The sequence below is a fragment of the Tetrao urogallus genome (assembly GCF_951394365.1).
Source record: "Tetrao urogallus genome assembly, chromosome: 1".
Classification (NCBI taxonomy): Eukaryota; Metazoa; Chordata; class Aves; order Galliformes; family Phasianidae; genus Tetrao; species Tetrao urogallus.
Window position 1 is genome coordinate 48,007,462 of NC_136813.1, and position 17,667 is coordinate 48,025,128.

At 36.7% G+C, this 17,667-nt stretch overlaps 1 protein-coding gene across 1 annotated transcript in view; it reads left to right on the plus strand.

The window, feature by feature from the left end:
- The window catches only part of GPC5 (glypican 5), a gene marked incomplete at both ends in the record, with an annotated part of 607,225 nt that overhangs the window by 8,071 nt on the left and 581,487 nt on the right, over positions 1-17,667 (plus strand). The window contains 1 exon segment of the mRNA XM_079539519.1: positions 3,161-3,322. Coding sequence (XP_079395645.1) covers positions 3,161-3,322 — 162 coding nt within the window.

Genomic DNA, 17,667 nt, shown 5'->3' on the forward strand with positions numbered 1-17,667 from the left:
GAACGTGAGCCAACAGTGTGCCCAGGTGGCCAAGAGGGCCAACGGCATCCTGGCCTGCATTAGAAATAGAGTGGCCAGCAGGAGCAGGGAGGTGATCATCCCTCTGTACTCAGCACTGGTGAGGCCGTACCTCAAGTACTGTGTTCAATTTTGGGCTCCTTACTGCAGGAAAGATGGTGAGGTCCTGGAGCGTGTCCAGAGAATGGCGGCAAAACTGGTGAGGGGTCTGGAGCACAAGGCTTATGAGGAGCGGCTGAGGGAGCTGGTGTTGTTCAGTCTGGAGGAGTCTCAGGGGAGACCTCATTGCACTCTACAACTTCCTCAAGGGAGGCTGTGATGAGGAGGGGTTTGTCCTCTTCTCCCAGGCAACGAGCAGGACACGGGGTAATGGCCACAAATTGTATCAGAGGAGGTTTAGATTAAACATAAGGAAGAACTTTTTCTCTCAGAGAGTGGTCAGGCACTGGATTGGCTGCCCAGGGAGGTGGTGGAGTTGCTGTCCCTGGCAGTGTTCAAGAGGCATCTGGACGACATGCTGCGTGATATGGTTTAGTGCTTGTGGTGGCAATGGTGATGAGGAGACGGTTTGACTGGATGATCTGATAGGTCATTTCCAACCTTGTGATTCTATGATTCTATGAATGGTAATGAAATAATGGTTCACAATAATATCGAATGAGAATTCGATAATATTAAAATACACTGATTTGCTGACATTAACTGTACCAGTTAGAGTATGTAAGATAACTTCTGCAACTGCTCTTTCATTTCTCTGTTTCAAAAATGAAATAGTTGAGATAACTATAAGAAATACAAATAGTTTTCTGTATATATAAATTTATAAGTACATCACAGGAAAGAGAATAAGTGGAATCAGTTGTGAATATTCTTAAAATGCATTAAATCAGAACACACCATGTATTGCTTAAATTGTACCTTCCTTGTCCTTTGTAAAACTAGAGAAAGACTATAGATCTGTACCTTTTAACTATAAGGAAAAATCTCTCTAAAGTTTATTAACTATTGTGATTTGGTTCTGTACAATGCAGTGCCTTTATGTTGGTAATAAAACAAATGTGTTATACTTGAGGATAACATCAGGCATTCCTTATATTTTAGACTGGAATGGACTAGAAATGGAATTGAGTTAAAGCACTGTGATGTGTTCTCAGACGAAGGTCAAAAAGAAAAATAAAATTGGTTCTCTTAAAAAAACATAGAGCCTAAAGGCTTTATTCAATAAATCTATAGTCTAAAGGAGTACTTCTAAGTTCTCAAGAAATGTTTTTGGGGAAAAAAAAGCATGGTATCTCTACATTTAATAGTCACTGTCTTTAATCAGTGCTAAAATCTAATTCTTTACCTCATTAGCAACTAAACTGAAGTGTGTAAGAGTCTTCAAATTGCACAAGGAGAGAGAGGAGGTAATCCACTTGTGCCATATTATGTGGCTGGACGCTGTGGTTCTATTCATCTACTGCCTGTTGTCTACTGCAGCTCCTTTGTAGCCTCTGTCTCTGAATCCTCTCTGCTATGTACCAGAGGGAGAAGTCAAAGATACGTCCAGAGCCCAAAGCAGTAATTATTCAACAGAACACATACTCCTGAAGGAAGCATGAGTGACGTTTTCATGGGATCTCACTGCTATGGTACTGACAAGGATAAGATTTGGTAGTTCTAATTTGATTCTTAATTCTAAGTTGATCTAATAGCAGATCTGACCTGAGCATGTTAAAATTGCTACGAACATTATATTAGTATAATGTTCATAAGAGCAGAGTGACTTGTTGGACTCTCTCTTCCTAATGCAGCCCAGGATACATTGCCCAGAAGGGTATACTGCTGCCAATGCCTGCTGCATGCCAGCACACCCAGGTCCCTCTCTGCGGGGCTGCTAACTCTACTAACCTGTACTGCTGCGTGGGATTATTTCTCCTCAAGTGCAGAACCCTGCAGTTGCCTTTGTTGAACTTCGTGATGTTCTCTGCCCATAATCCTTCAGCCTGTTGAATTCTATCTTAATGGCAGCAAAGTCCTCTGGTTTATCTGCCCCTCTGCCCAATTTGGTATCATCAGCATACTCTGCTCAGTAGCTTAATGTTTCTGCCTGAGCTTTTTGGAAAATGTTATTTAGAACACGTTAATTTATGTAAGGTAACTAATGGAATATGAGAAGTACAAGCCATGTATGCTTCCCTTTTTCCGTAACTGTATTCATAATATAGAATATAGAGTGATTTATCAGAGAAAATATGGAAAAACAGTAGAAGAGTCAACTTAAGAAGCATTACGATTTGTAGATCTAGTGGCAGGGAAATAAGTTCAAAGAGATGGTGTAATAGCTTGAAGCATGTATAAAGGCAAGGTAACACAGATTTTTTACTTTAGAATTTCTTGCTTTTTTTCTTCCTCCACAACCACAAATTCCGACTTGAATCCTCAGGGATGATGTTTTTATAAAAAAGATATTTTTTAGTATACAATAAGAAATACAGTACTCAATTGCTCCTCTTGAATATTAGTGTGCCAAACATTTGAGAAGATGTTCATTTCTATAAGCTTTTCTCATCCTGTTAGTGAAGTGGTAAATTGTCATGACAAATACATGGGGAATGCTGGTCATTAGAGAAAGAAACAGTAAAATATGTTAGACTAGGATTTATGACTGCTTCATATGAAAGTCAGTATGAATATGTTTATTACGTACCTATCGGGAATGGGCTTTCCACTGTTCTGTTATATTTAGTAGCAGTTAGATCTTTTTAGCCCAAGATTTACAGCATGAGAATGCTGGCTATGAGCTATGGGCTGGATCATATAAGCTAGCAAGTCAGTATTCCAAGTGATGTGCATTGCATATTCTTTGTACTTTACTAACACTTGTTAGCAATCTTCACAGCTGGAATGAGATTACAGCATCAAGGTAATGCTATTATATGACTAATTAACTGTAATAAGGGTACTCTTCACACAGAATGTTAGTTAATACTGCCATCTAAATTTGTTTAACACTAAATGTCTGTAAAACTCTAGGCATGTCTTTTAAATGTATATAGTGATGTTTAAAAAAAAAAAAAAGAAAGGGAAAAAAACATCTATTTTCTCTGTGTATTGTGAACTTCTATTTCATAGTAATCATTGCAATTGTTTCTTTCTCTAGGTGTTGATCTCCAGGTTTGTACTTCTAAAAATCCAACATGCTGTACCAAAGAGATGGAGGAAAGATATCATACTGCCGCAAAGCACGCTATACAGCAAGTACTTCAAACATCTAGTGCTACGTTAAAATTTTTAATATCTCATAATGCAGCTGCTTTTCAGGGTAAGGCTTTCTGCTGCTTGTTTCCAAACTTCTTCATTTTCATTTTTGTTTGGTTTAGGTGTGTAATTTACCTGTTAATTTTTAGTTCTAATGGAAATATGTGGGAGTTTTGTTCTTGAGATACACTTCTGGGATCAAATTTTGTTCAAGTTGTGTAGGCTTTTGAGTTTTTGAATTTCTAAAAAAAACTCTGAGTTGATAAAAATAATAATGAAAAAGTGGGAGTTGAACCTTAGTTGCTCCAATGCATGATGGGAACCTATCTGTCAAATTAGTAATTGTCTGGACTGTTGGTGGAATTGTGTTTAAGTGATTTCCCTACACACCACTCAATTTTCTCTGAATTTGAAAGTTAATACAGAAATTGGTCAGGAGTTGGGAAGATGTGAGAAATAGTGGCAGTGTATGGTTTTATTTCCTTTGATGGAAAGGGATATAGAGTTCACACATTGATGACAAAATCCTACAGTATTGTTATTTTTTTATTAGTGTGTACTTAGGACCAATTGGATGAACAGGGTAATATGTTAATTTTGCACAAGTTTAGGAACTTGTCTTTCCAGCAACAGCTAAAATGCATTAGCAGATGGACTTAGCTTTAATGGCCATTTCACGACCATAACTCTGAATCCAAAGGCCTTCACTTTTTGAAGTTTAATTATTGCTATATTGCTAAAGATGAGTTGCTCTCTCTCTTCTGGAAGCATTGCTACCATTATATTAGTATTGTATTAGTCTGCTTAATACAGCTGTCCATGGGTGTCATGGACATCACTGGTAAAATGTACAAAAAAAGCTTTAACTTTGTTTTCTGTCTTCATTCTTCCTCCCGACTTCTGTATATTAGCCTTTTTTTGCACAAAGATATGTTGTATTGGATCCAAGCGCTGCAGACTTTGTAGAACTGAGGAACCAACTGTACTTGCCTTAAGTGAGGACTGTGCTCTCTACTGTGTATTTTTAACACTCTTCTTTCCTCCAACCTTAGGAGAAGAAAAATCAGAAATGATAATCCATTGATTATCATATTATTAGTGTATTAGTGTATTATTGAACCGTTATCGCTGATTTAGAGGCTAACAAGGAATGTGTGCACTCTTTAACTTTCCTAGTAATACCATTTGACAGTATAGAAAGGAACTAAGAAAGAATTAGTGATTTTTTTCATCTTCCCAAGGAATCAGTAATTATTTATGTTCACAATAGAGTTTGAGAACTTCCCAAGGATTACCTTATTTCACCTTTTGTTGAAACACACGAGTAGTATTTGTTGCTGGAACTCAAGCTGTCCTTGGATTGCTTATGAATGTGGCAGCCTTTCACCAAAATAGTGGACTTAGCAAGTACCCCTGTGTACAAAAGAGGTAAAAATGGTTTTGTTCACTATGGCAATGATGACAATTTACTACTACAGGGGAAAACTCTACTGCATTTGTGATGTAATCTCTGAAGCATATTGAATCACGCTGCCCTAATGCAGTTTTGTGTTTGTTTTTGTTGTTGTTTTTTTCTTTTTTTTCCTTTAAAATTTTTACTACATAACAAATTCAGAGTCAACTTTAACCGTAATCATAGTTAAGTGAATAGACAGAGATTGTTTGAAGTCAAAGTGGATTTGCTGCATTTAAATATGATAAAGTTGCAACCAGTAGTTAAAGTAAATTATACGAACTAAAAAATTGGTTGAAACTTTCTGAGCTGCTTTCTCTGGTAATATGTTAAGTCATAAGAAATAATGGAATATTTGTTCATCCAATTATGGATTTGATGGGTGAATTGTTCAGTGGATGAAGAACTGGCTGCAGGATTGCGTCCAGAAAGTGGTGGTCAACGGCTCCATATCTGGATGGAGACCAGTGATGAGTGGATTCCCCTGGGAGTCAGTGCTGGGGCCGATACGCTTTAGTATCTTTGTCAATGACATTGACAGTGCGGTTGAGTGCACCCTCAGCAAGTTTTGCTGATAATACGAAGCTGTGGGATGCGGTTGACACACCAGAGGGACAGGATGCCATCAAGAGGGACCTAGACAGGCTTGAGGAGTGGGCCTAGGAGAAATATGTGAGGTTCAACAAATACAAGTACGAGGTCTTGCACCTTGGTCGAGGCTGGGGGAGCTGGGGCTGTTCAGCATGGAGAAGAGAATGCACTGGGGGAGACCTGATAGTGGCTTTTCAGTATTTAAAGGGGAGCTACAGGAAAGAAGGGGACAGACACTTTAGCAGGATTTGTGGTGATAGCACAGGAAGAAATTGCTTCAAGCGTAAAGAGGGTAGATCGAGGTATATATTTATAAGGAAAAAGTCTTTTGCAGTGATGGTGGTGAGGCTCTGGAATAAGTTGCTCAAGGAAGTGTTAGATGCCTCATTCCTGGAGACATTCAAAGTCAGGCTGGAGGGGACAATGAGCAACCTGATCTAGCTGTGATGTCCCTAGTTATTGCAGGGGAGTTAGACTAGATGACCTCTAAATGTCCCTTCCAACTCTAAGGATTCTATAATTCTTGTAAAACTAAATTTGCTCTGGCACTGATTCAATTGCTTTCCATTTGCAAAGTTTTCTGAAGAATGATTTGGAGATCAGAAAACTCTTTCAGCCAGAACTGCTGTATCTCACTTGAGGTTTCAAATGATACATTGTGCTGTAGGTAATTTGCAATTCAGAGAGCTGCTTTGAAGTTCCAACAGTTTTCTCTTTCTTAGCTCTGTAATCTTTCGTATTTTAAGTGTGATATAAATAAGCTAAGACTCAAGTACAGTGAAGTTAAATGAAACTGATTGTATTAAAAGAAAGTGGACAGGCTGAAATCCATTGTTCACTTGGCTGTTGTATTGACAGATGAGGGTCTCAAAAAATGTCTCCAGTTTGTAGTTATGTATACTGTTCTCTTGCCCTGTAGACTTAACCTATGGCTATGGTGGTGTTACCTTATGGGGTGAGGAAAAGAATCTTAGAATCATAGAATGATTTGGGTTGGGGGAGGCCTTAATGATCATCTAGTTCCAACCCTCTGTCATGGTTACCCAATAGATCAGGCTGCTTAAGATCCCAGCCAACCTGGCCTTGAATGCCTCCAGGGTTGGGGCATCCACAGCTTCTCTGGACACCTTGTGCCAAGTGCCTCACCACCCTTTTCTTTGAGTAAAGATTATTTTTCCTGATATCTAATCTAATTCTCTCTTCATTTAAAACTGTTGCCCCATGTTCTATCGCTACAATTCTAAGATGTCCTTTTCCATCTTTCCTGTAGACTGTCTTTTATGTATTGGAAGGCTTTGTACAAGTCCTTGTAGATGTCGTCAGTTGTAGTTCTTTATTTACCAACCGTGTAACCTCAACGTAGTAGGCCACCAAGTTTATCAGACATGATTTGACTTATTGAAGCCACGTTGGCTGTCACCAGCCAGCTCTGTTTTTAAAGTGAATTAGCACAGTTTCCAGGTTGATCTTCTGCGTAATCTTTCCAGGCACGGAGGTGAGACTGTGTGGCCTCTAGTTCCTCAGGACTTTTTTTTCCCTCTTTTTAAGAAATTGAAGTTATATTTCCCCTTTTCCAGTCAGTGGAAACTTCACCACACTGCAGTGAATTTTCAAGGAAAAGGAGGTGGGAATATTAATAAAGGGAACAAATATAATACCCACTGTTTGATCTGGGGAACAAAGCTGTTACAGAAATCTTGATAACTTCAAAAATCATCTCTTAAGATGCTATTTTGATTCCTCTATGATACAAAATCAGGACAAGGAGTGTGCTAATGCAGCTTAAAATTGGACCCAGTATTTCTGTACACACATAAAACTCAGCACTGTAGGGCTATTTTAAGTGCAGAAATCTGGAGGTTTAGATTAATACTTAAAATTTCAACGTTAATCCTTAGTTTTATTTATGTATTGAAAAACAAGTCTTTTATCGTTCTAGAGGAATTTACTTCCATTGTGTCTCATTCTTATCTTTTGGATGCTTATTTGCATACACATGTTCTTTGCTATGGGCATTTCTGAGGTTTATAAACAAAAGGATTTATTTTGTTGCTGTAATAAGTTTTTACCACCTCAGTATGTTCTTAAATTATACTTGCTTAGTGTGCACTTGTGGAGTCTTGTCTCAGGCTGTGCTTACTTACAGTCACTTAATTGTTTTTCTGAATTATGGTAATACCTGCATTACAATTAAACTGATTTAGGTGTGCTAGAAGTTATGCAATCCTGTCATTGTGGAAGTCACCTGAAATTTCTAACTCAAATACTGGGTGAATACTAAGATTTTGTCAAAATCATAAGTTTGTTAGTACCCAGACAAGTACTATTTTGGTTTATTTCTGTGTAACAAAGTGATCAGCATAGGCGTATGTTAATCTAGAATTTTTATACTTTTAGTAGTGCTTATACATGAGAAAAAACCTGTGAATTACAAATTTAAAACATTTCCTTTGGAGCCAGGGCTATAAAAGCTTGCATTTTCACAGAACTGTGGATGCCTGCTTCCTGCCTGTTCTGAAAATTTTGTAAAGATGATTTGCTGATAAAATATAGGAGTTTAAGAAAAAGGCTGAACTCCAAGAGAGCATAGCAGTATAAAGTTGGTAGTTTAGAACAAACGTTTAGTGTTGTTTCAAAGACAGCATTTTCTGTAGCCTTTTAGATTTTCAGGATTTGCAAGTGGAAAACCTGGTGTTCTGTAGGAGCAAATACAGGTTCTACATTTAATTGGGAAGAATCAGTGGAAGAAGTATCAGGGTTAGGGATAACTTTCTATGGATATTTTTTAATAGGAAAAGTTATTGGAATAATAATGGATGAAAAGCTGACAAATTAGCTGTTGTTTAAACTATAACTATAATCTTAGGATTCTTAAACAGAAAGACAGCAGATAAGATTTGTGCTAATAAACCTTGAGCTGGAAAACTGCTCAGTTTTGGGTTATTTATTTGAAGAAAGAAATGGCCCCATTGAAAAAAAGAGCTGAGGTATACTCTGAAATCTAAACGTAATTAAAAAAAAAAAAAAAAAAAAAGAGGACAATCCACATTCCTTTTAAATGAGAAACCTAGGGAAGAACTGTGCTATTCTTTCAAAAATGTAGGAGAGAAATTGGTAGAATAAAGTAGGTATCTGTACACTGGCATGCAGTATAAGTGAAAAACGTGAAGTATGCATATGAAAAATAGCAATTTTGCTACTGGGAAGTTCATGCTCCATGCAGGAAACTTAAGAAATTTTGTAGTATTTATAATATAGACAGTCTTATTTTTACACATATTTTCCTTTCAAATTGCACCTCAGCAAATGTGGCATATTACTTAGGGAGAAATAAAATTTTATACCACATCCTCAAAAGCTTTGTGAGAGGTAAAAATAATTATATTTCTCAGCAAGTATACACTAAAACAATGCAGTTTTATGTGGAATTTTTAAAATAAGATGTTTTTAATATGTAAATCAAATAAATACAATTGCATTCTAAGGGATGCTTTTAAATAGAAAGCTTTTCAAATTTTTTTTTTTTCTTTTTGTTCTCTTTTTTTTCCTCCTGGAGTGAATCAGAAATATATGCCCATCTTTTGGAATAAAGTATTTGGTGTACTGATTTTAACAGTGGTAATGAAACAAGCCTTTACTGAAGTTAAACAGTTCAGCAGCAGGCTTGGGAAATTGTACTTTGAGCCTTGAAAGAATATTGATACATGTCAATTTTTAAGAAATCTACAAATATCAGCTTGCATTAAAGGCTTGAACTTAAATCTGTGTGGACTAGAGGAGTGCTGTGTTGGAGGTATGTTGAATTTGGGGTTCCAAAGGAGAATATTTTATATTCACACTTTCGAGTGAACTCGTTTAAAAACATAGGAGCAGCAGATCCCAATGCAGAATGCTGGATGTTTAATGTAGTTAGCTGCATAGCAGTTTAGTGCGTGTATAGTAGCTATTTGTGTTAGATTTCTTTTTAATAAGTCTAAAAATAGAGCAGATTTCTGAGTAGAATGTGTTGTTTTCTGGGTTACTTCTTGTTTTGCATTGTGTAAGTCTAAGACTCCTTCTGCAGCTCTTCTGTTCTGTGTGATTACTTAGTGTTCATCATGACAGAAGAGTCCTAGAGCCATCAAATGGCGTGGATTGTTTAGTTCCAGTCACTATCTTACCATGCACGTAGTCTCCCTCCTGTTTATGAGCTCCCTTTAAAGAGCACAATGAGGTCTCCCTGCAGCCTTCACTTCTCAAGCTAAGTAAGCCCAGCACCCTCATTCTTTCTTTATATGAGAGGTGCTCCAGCCTTCTGATCATCCTTGTGGCCCTCTCTCGACCTGCTCCAATGGTTACAAATCTTTCTTGAGCTGAGGGCCTCAGACCTGCACACACTACTTCAGGTGGGACCTCATAAGGGCAGAATAGAAGGGATAGTCCCCTCCCTCACCTTACTGTCCTCTGTTCCTTTATTGCCATCCAGGATGCGGTTGACTTCTTGTGAAGTTCTTTTCTGCAGAACTGCTAGGCAAGGTGATAAAATGAAGTCCGTGTTTCAGTGGTTAGGGTACTCATCTGCAACAGAGAAACAATGCAAGTTGCTCCTCCATTGGGTGTTTTAAAATGCTAATATTATCTATAAATATAGGCTACAGTAGCAAAGTTTCCTCTACCAGGCCTGAATCTCTGTAGAGCAAGTGTTTCTCAAGGCAAGTATGAAATTCTGGACTGGCTATACTTCCAGTTGTCTAGATCTCATCAATTTTGTTGTTGCTCTCTTCCACAGATCATGTTTTGACAGGAGTATTTTGAAAATAGTGAAGTACATGCTAAATGGGAGCTCACTACATTCTCACAAGGAGAGGAGAGATGCACTGTAAATTCCATATTGTTGTTCTCCACTACCACCACTGGGATAGCTGTGTTCTGCCTACTTGGCTTGGATGAGATAAACTTTGCATAGTAAACCTACATATTCTGCAGGATCATGCTAAATGAGTAATATGGTGGATTTTTTTTGTTTTTGTTTCAGAGTATAGCATATCTTTGTTTCACGCTTATGTAAAATGCAGCGTACACATATAAGTGCATTCAATTATTGCTAGGTATCTAAAAAATAACATAAGTATTGCTTATTCTTTACCTTGTGCATATAAGATGTTTAGTCTTTGTGATTTGAAGACTGGAATAATTGTTAAAATTTGCAAGTTTTGTACATGTACAGAAGGGGACTGGAAATTTTAAGATATAGCGTGGTTTTGCGTGGTGTTCCTAACATACTTTTATAATCTAACTTCCTTGCTTTTACCTGATACAGTTTTACCCTCATGTTATTTTAAACAAAGTGCTGGTAATGTAAAATGTCTGATGACTCTGTAAAATGTCTCAGACTGGACGTTAGAAAATACTACTTCTCTGAAAGAGTGGTCAGGTACTGGAATGGGCTTCCCAGAGAGGTGGTGGAGTCGCTGACCCTGGTGGTGTTCTAGGAACATTTGGATGTGGTGCTGAGGGACTTGGTTTAGTGAGAACTATTGGTGATGGTTGGATTGGATGATCTTGTAGGTCTTTTCCAGCCTTGGTGATTCTATGATTCTGATTATCATCAGTGAGAATTCAAATTTTGTCACTACCTGTATGTTATTTAAAAGCAGCAAGCAAATATGCTATAAGCAAAATAAGGCCTAGTTCAGTCATATTTATTCATATCTATTTACATTTATTTTATTCATACCTATTTACATTTTAATTTGCTTTTTTTGCTGTGTAGCTGTTGTACTGAAGCTGTTACCCGCCTGATTCTGATTTTATTATGATTGTCAGCATTGTAGAGAAAGCTGCAAATTCAATTTTGGTCAGTCCCATGAGGGACTTAATTCTTCATGACTTGTTATTGTAAAAATAACCTGAAATAGCTACCTAATTTAAGAGTTTCCGTTAAAGTAGAGGATTAAGATTTGTAATTTCTTTTATTCAAGGACTTTTCCTTTACTCTGTTAATAGGTAAAAGCTAATATCTGAGGAACTTTTGTAGGAATAATTCCCCTTGGGAAGGATTTAGTTTTTCATTTAATATTTCCATTTTATACTTAATGGTGCATTAAAGCCAGCTTAATTCTTTCTTTTATACTGGTGATCACGAACCTGCTGTTTTCTTTTAAAGATGATGTTTTCTTGGGTATTTATTATAATTTAAGGTTTAAATATAGCCCTTGCTACAGTCACCATGCTTAGTCCTTACTGTGAAATAGATTAATGACTCCTGTGGTTTAAGAAAAAAAGAATACATTTCTTCTCACTTATTTTCTTGGCTTTATCAAATAAACTTTCATTTACTTTTGAATCAAACTTGGAGGCAATCATTCAATGGGTGGTAACTTGAACTTCTTGATTCTGTTACTGATTTGCTGAAAGTATGAGCAAATAGAAATAGGGTGAAGTTAGAAGAGGCCGTAAGAAATGAGGGATGGTAGCTGTAACAAAAGAGTTACATGTTAATGATGCAATGCAGTGCAGCTTTCCAAGAGGCAAAGGTGTTAGCAGCAACTCACTAGGACAGGATTCTGAACTTAATTCTGTTGTGTGATAGACACCTATCTTGTGTATTTTTGGAAGCAGGCTGTCCTGTCCATCCTTCAAACCTACATCTTCAGAGGTGCTGATCCTGTCTGCCTTCTGTCATACCTGCCAGTTTGTGAAGGGTGTCCTGCATAATCTAGAGAATGGCAAATAACGCTGTTTTTGATGAAAGTTTCAAGTTCATTCTTTCAGACTGCAGATGCCCACATCTGTTATCTTTATGTGAGCTAGGGACATTTCTTCTTGTAACAACCAAAACTGACAAGATCAGTTATGTCTATTTTAAGTGGAGTTAGGTAGCTCTATGGCCTCCAGTGGCTCCCTACACCTACATTAACAATGTACAGTTTTTACTTACATATGCCATATGTAGAGTATATTTATTAAAAAAGGACTCAGTAATATTAAGGTCTTTCACAAGGTCACCAGTGCAATCGCTAGAGCCTGGGGTGGGAAGGAGAAAACAAACAAAAAAGTATTTTAGACTGCTGCTCATCATAAACATCACACTTCTTGAACTGAATACAGAACAGTACAGTAACAGCAGGGGGAAAAAAAAAAGAAAAAAAAAAAGCACAGATTTGTACTTCCAACTACATGTTTACTTCTCTAGCTGAGATAGTTCCTTGATATCCCACTTCTTTCTCTGCAGTTGCTATGGTACCTAATGCAACTGGAACAGGAACATACTGTCAAACAGATTTGGGAAGGTGCACTTAGTCTGAAGCTTTTTGCATCTCTTTTTAAAACTCAGTTCCTCTCATGAAAACAATCAAGATTACTTATACAAGTCACTTAAATAATTGAATGTATCCATATATCCATGCCAATTAAATCAGACCTTTAAAAAAATGTCCAAGCATGAACTTATGTGAGTGTACTCATCAAGGCAATCAACCAGGGAATGGATTAATAAAAATGAAATAAGAAAACTAAGACATGATATTGAAATAATTATAAAAGCCAAGCCTCAGGGAAATAATGGGGGAAGTATAGAATTAGAGAATTAGGATGAAGGAAAAAGAAAAGTCATAGAAGAGAAAAGTCACTGAAGAGTTTACAACCTAAAATGAATAAATAACAAAAGGGAAGGGAAAATTTAAAGACTGTATTAACATTTCAGAGTATCTAATTAATTAGCTGGTTGTCACAGAGTATCCACAAAGTTGCTCTTCCACTCTCCAAATGATAGTGCTATTTTGAGCACTAGTCTCATATTTTATGTTGGCCCACAATGTCAGAGGCAGATGTTGGTGGTGTGGTAGTACAGATTGAACCTTCCCACTAATATGCCATTATATGTTGTTGCTTAGTGGCAGGTGGCAGTAGAGGGGCTGTCTGATCAAATGGTGCCTGACTAGGAAGTGTGTGTGAAGCAAAGGTGTGTCTCTGTATTTCCCCATGCAAAATAAGATGGCCCCCATTGACGTTCACTGACACTTGCTGACCATTGATGGGGACCAACCAGTGGATATGAGCAGTGGGCAGTGCATTTTAGCGGTGGCAACAGCGACCGTGGGTCACTTCTGCTGGTGCAGATTTTTACAAGCACAGTATGCAGGCTCCTGTTGAAAATATATAGTGAATGATGGTGACTATTTTGAAAAATGGTGCTTTGTAGCTGAGACTTTGCTCTGATCAAATAGAGTTATTGTGCTCTCTGTATCTGTTGTTGTTTCCAAGGAATTAAGTCTAAGCTAAACAGTCCCAGCTCTCTTTGCCTTTCATTGTATTAGTGATGCTTCTGTCACTTTGTTATCTTCATAGTTCTCTCTCCATAGTCATTGCATTGAATCTGTTAGTACAGCATCTTTTTTGTACAGGGGAGCCCACAACTGGACACAGTACTCCAGGTGTGGCCTCACCAAAGGTGAGTAAAAGGGCAGGTTCATCTCTCAGAACCTGTTGGCAACATGCCTCCTGATGCAGTCCAGGAGGCTGGTCCACTAGAACCCCCAGGGCCTTTTTTGCAAAACTGATTTCCAGTTAGCATCAGTTGGTCCATGGGATTCATCATCCCTGGATGATGAATTTGGCATTTGTCTTTGTTAAACTGCACAAATTTCTGGTTAGCCCATAAAAGCAGAAAGATAAAAGCAGAAAGACCTATTGTGTAGTCTTCCAAGACAGAGAACAAGGATCAGCTTTGGAAGCATTCCAGTTTGTACAGTTGTTTTGAATCAAGTGGCTCTAAAATAAAGCAAAATCCATAAATACAGCAGAGAGCAGAGTTGAAGTCCCCCTACTGTCCATTTCTAGGAAGGCACCTTATCCTGAAAGGGAAAAAATGTGTTTGCATAAAAGCAGCATAGTTAAAGCATATATATAAATACCTTACCAGGACTATGCTTTCAATGGATAAATACTGAAAAACAGGTGCTGCATCTAATTTTTAAATACTTATGAAAATGTTGGGGATAAAAAAGTAAATCACAAGTAAAAGTGTTAGGCTTTTCACTTAATTAATTTTCTAAGGACACAATTTTACAGGTTAATAACAAAACAGGCCTTTGGTCTTCACTGGACAACTAGATACCAAGACTGGGAATATTTAGGAGTGGTTAAAGCAATATGCTCTTTCAAAAAGTCCTGAAGTAGTACTTGAGATTGTATTGAGTACAAGAACTTAGTCTTCAGACTAATTTTCAAGTATCTAAAATAAGCTGTTTTATGTTTCTAGTAATCTGATAATAGGTCATATCTTAAGAACAGCATAGCTGAAATCTGATCCACTCACTAGAGATCGTGAGAGATATTATCTCTTATCTACAAATTTTTGCCTACTTATTTATATAACAAAATTAAGCAAATTTTAATGATACCATGTATGATATAATAATTGTATTTTGTCACCCTTGCATTTTTCTCTTTCAAATAAGCATGTTCTCAATTCTGTACACTTAGCATAGTAACACTGAGTCATGAATCACAAAAAATAAAGTGGATAGCAAAAAAGAATACCTGTTGTTCTTTACTGAAGAACATTGTTTCTCTAGTGAAATAATGTTCACTGGAGAAACATGTACAGAATAACTGGGTTTCACTTAATAATAAATTATAGCTTGCTTGCTTCCATACTTATTATTTTCCTGTATTATGCTAAGAATTTTATTTGATAACCTAAATACAACATGGAGGAGGAAGGGTTGAAAATATTTCTTATTGTAAAATAGCAGTGTTGCTGTACTTCAAGAGGGTGAAAATATCTCACATTGTTAACAAAGTGATTGTCTTGAAGAACTTTGATTTACTTTCTGCCAATAGATAAAATGTTGCCCAAACTATTTTAACTCCAGTTTTGTTGGAACATTTAAGGGTTTGAAGTTCCATTCATTGATCTTGGGCTCTTAATCTGTTTTAGAAACTAAATCCAGATTCAGTTAGATAGACAGTGAATCATGGCAGAGAGTGCAAAGAGAAAGAGAAGACATTTGGCGGATATGTAAAGCCCTTATCTGTTCTTACAAGAAGCGTTGGCAAATTATTTTACAAAAACTGAGAGTGCAGAACAAAAATGACAGTGAAATGCAGGTTTGTGGTACTGAAAGAAATGAAAGTCACTTGAAGACTTAAATTATGTTACATGATTTGAAAAGATTTACTAAGGATGCAAAATGCATGAGCCTTGTGGTACTTAAAATACATGTAAAGCATACCAAGAGAAATCAGAGTAACTACAAACTCTACATGTGAAATGTATACTGCAGAAGAACTTCATGATACACGTACCATACTAAATCTCATTTAGTTTTAGAAGTGCTTGGAGAATGTGACTCACTGGTCGTCTTCCATTAACTATGTATGTGAGGAAGAGTGTTGTGAGAAAATGTGCATGGGATAGTCTGCATTCAGTCTTCTGATCAAATTGACGTTATTCATCTTTCAAGAAACTAATGGTAGACTGTACTACCAGGAATGCCTTCATATGTTCGCATTCACCTTTTTTAAGGATCAAATAGAATCATAGAATCTGACTGCTGTAGCATACCTTGGGCATGCAAGAAGCTTTTATTATAAAGTAAGGCAGAGGCTTGCAAATGACTACAGTGCATCTCCAAAATTCGATGCTAAATCTGAACTGAAATACTTGAGATGAGATTGATATTATATTACCTCCACAGATTGGCCAGTCACCTTGAACATTAAAATTTATGACTTCTATCTGAGTCTGTTTGGCTGAGTTCTCAGATACTGGCTGTTGTTGCATCTTCACTTATTAAAGATCTCCTTAGCACCTAGGATACTGTAGTTACTGATAAACTACAAAAATAAAATCCTGGAATAAAATATAAATTGAAATTGAAGTCAACAAATCTCATTCTTCCCCAGACAAGGCTGAACAACAAGTATGATTTTCCTAAGAGGTGAGTATAAGGTTCTTTATGATTAGAAGTTAGGGAGCTTCAGTGATAGGAGATTTCAAAGCCTATGTCAGTAGAGTACTGAATACAGTATTCAAAATGCAGGAGAACATCAATTTAGGTAACAACGTACATGGTTCCTGCTTTGCTATTTGTTACTTTTCTAACAGTACCTACTATATATTTACTTCTTAAAATTTTTGGAGAATTAAGCTGAATTTTGCACATAAATAACTGTTGCAGTCTTAAGATCTTATTCCAGGTCAACTGTGAGCTTACTTCATTTTAACATGAAGATTTCTTTTCCCCGTATGTATCACTTAACATATGCTACTGGATTTCATAGCTTCTCAGGTAGCTGAAGGAGATCTGCAGATCCTGTGCCTTGGCTGTTACAGATACTCTGCAGCTTCTTTGTTTATGCTGTTAAATCTATGGTTATGTAACTGAAGACCGCTTTAATTGCTTTAAAGCAGATGTTATTGACAATAATATTGATGGCAGTAGAACTGATAGACAGTAGCATCATTTACATTCTTAATTTAGGAGTTATCTAAATACTGTGAGACTTTAAGAATAAATTATTCTTTACTTGTCAGATGTGAAAACTTTAGTACGCACCTGCAGCGTACTGAAATGCAAGCAGAAATCTGCCTTCTGAAATAAGAGCAAAAAGGTAGTTGATATAGTGTCAGCCTTAAAAGGGACTTTGTTGAAGTTACACAGCTATTTTGCCATGATAAGAGGCCAGCAATCAAAAGCCTCTAATTACTGGAAAGCGACTTGATTTCTGCAAAGAGAGATTTGATGTCAGTTGTTTGACAAAGAAATATGATTGATGTCTGATGGATGGAATCAATGGATGTGTGAATGAAGAGCCAGTCAGATATTTGTTGGAAATTCAGGTTTCCTTTTCCAGATATTGTTCATTAAAATACATAGGAGTCAGATTCAAATCCTGACAAGGGGATCGCTGGGCGATGCCTTTATGTTGATCTGGACTTGAAACATGAATTTTATTTGACATACCATATATTGTGATAGAATTATATTTAGAGTTAATTCATTAATTTTTCACAAAAAATCCCTTAAGAATAACCATGAAAGATTGTCTGTAATGGCTTATAAATATAGTTTCATTAATAATTCTATTCTGAAAAGAAAATTAAATAACATTGCAGTTACATTTGCTTCAAAGATTACAAATACTTGCTTTTGAATGCCTTTGGTATCACTGTGAAGGAAAAGTATTTTGAGTTTTTTTCCTGCTCTAGCTTTGAACCTATAAGTATAGTACTCCAGTAAAGTTCAATTTATGTTGTCTCCTCTGGTATAGAAAAAAAACAGGAGGTTTTGCAACATATGTAATTGTGTTCAGGTTATATCTTTTTTCTAATTTGTCATAGAAAGGATAGGTATTTGTGCTACTGTCATGTTCATGCA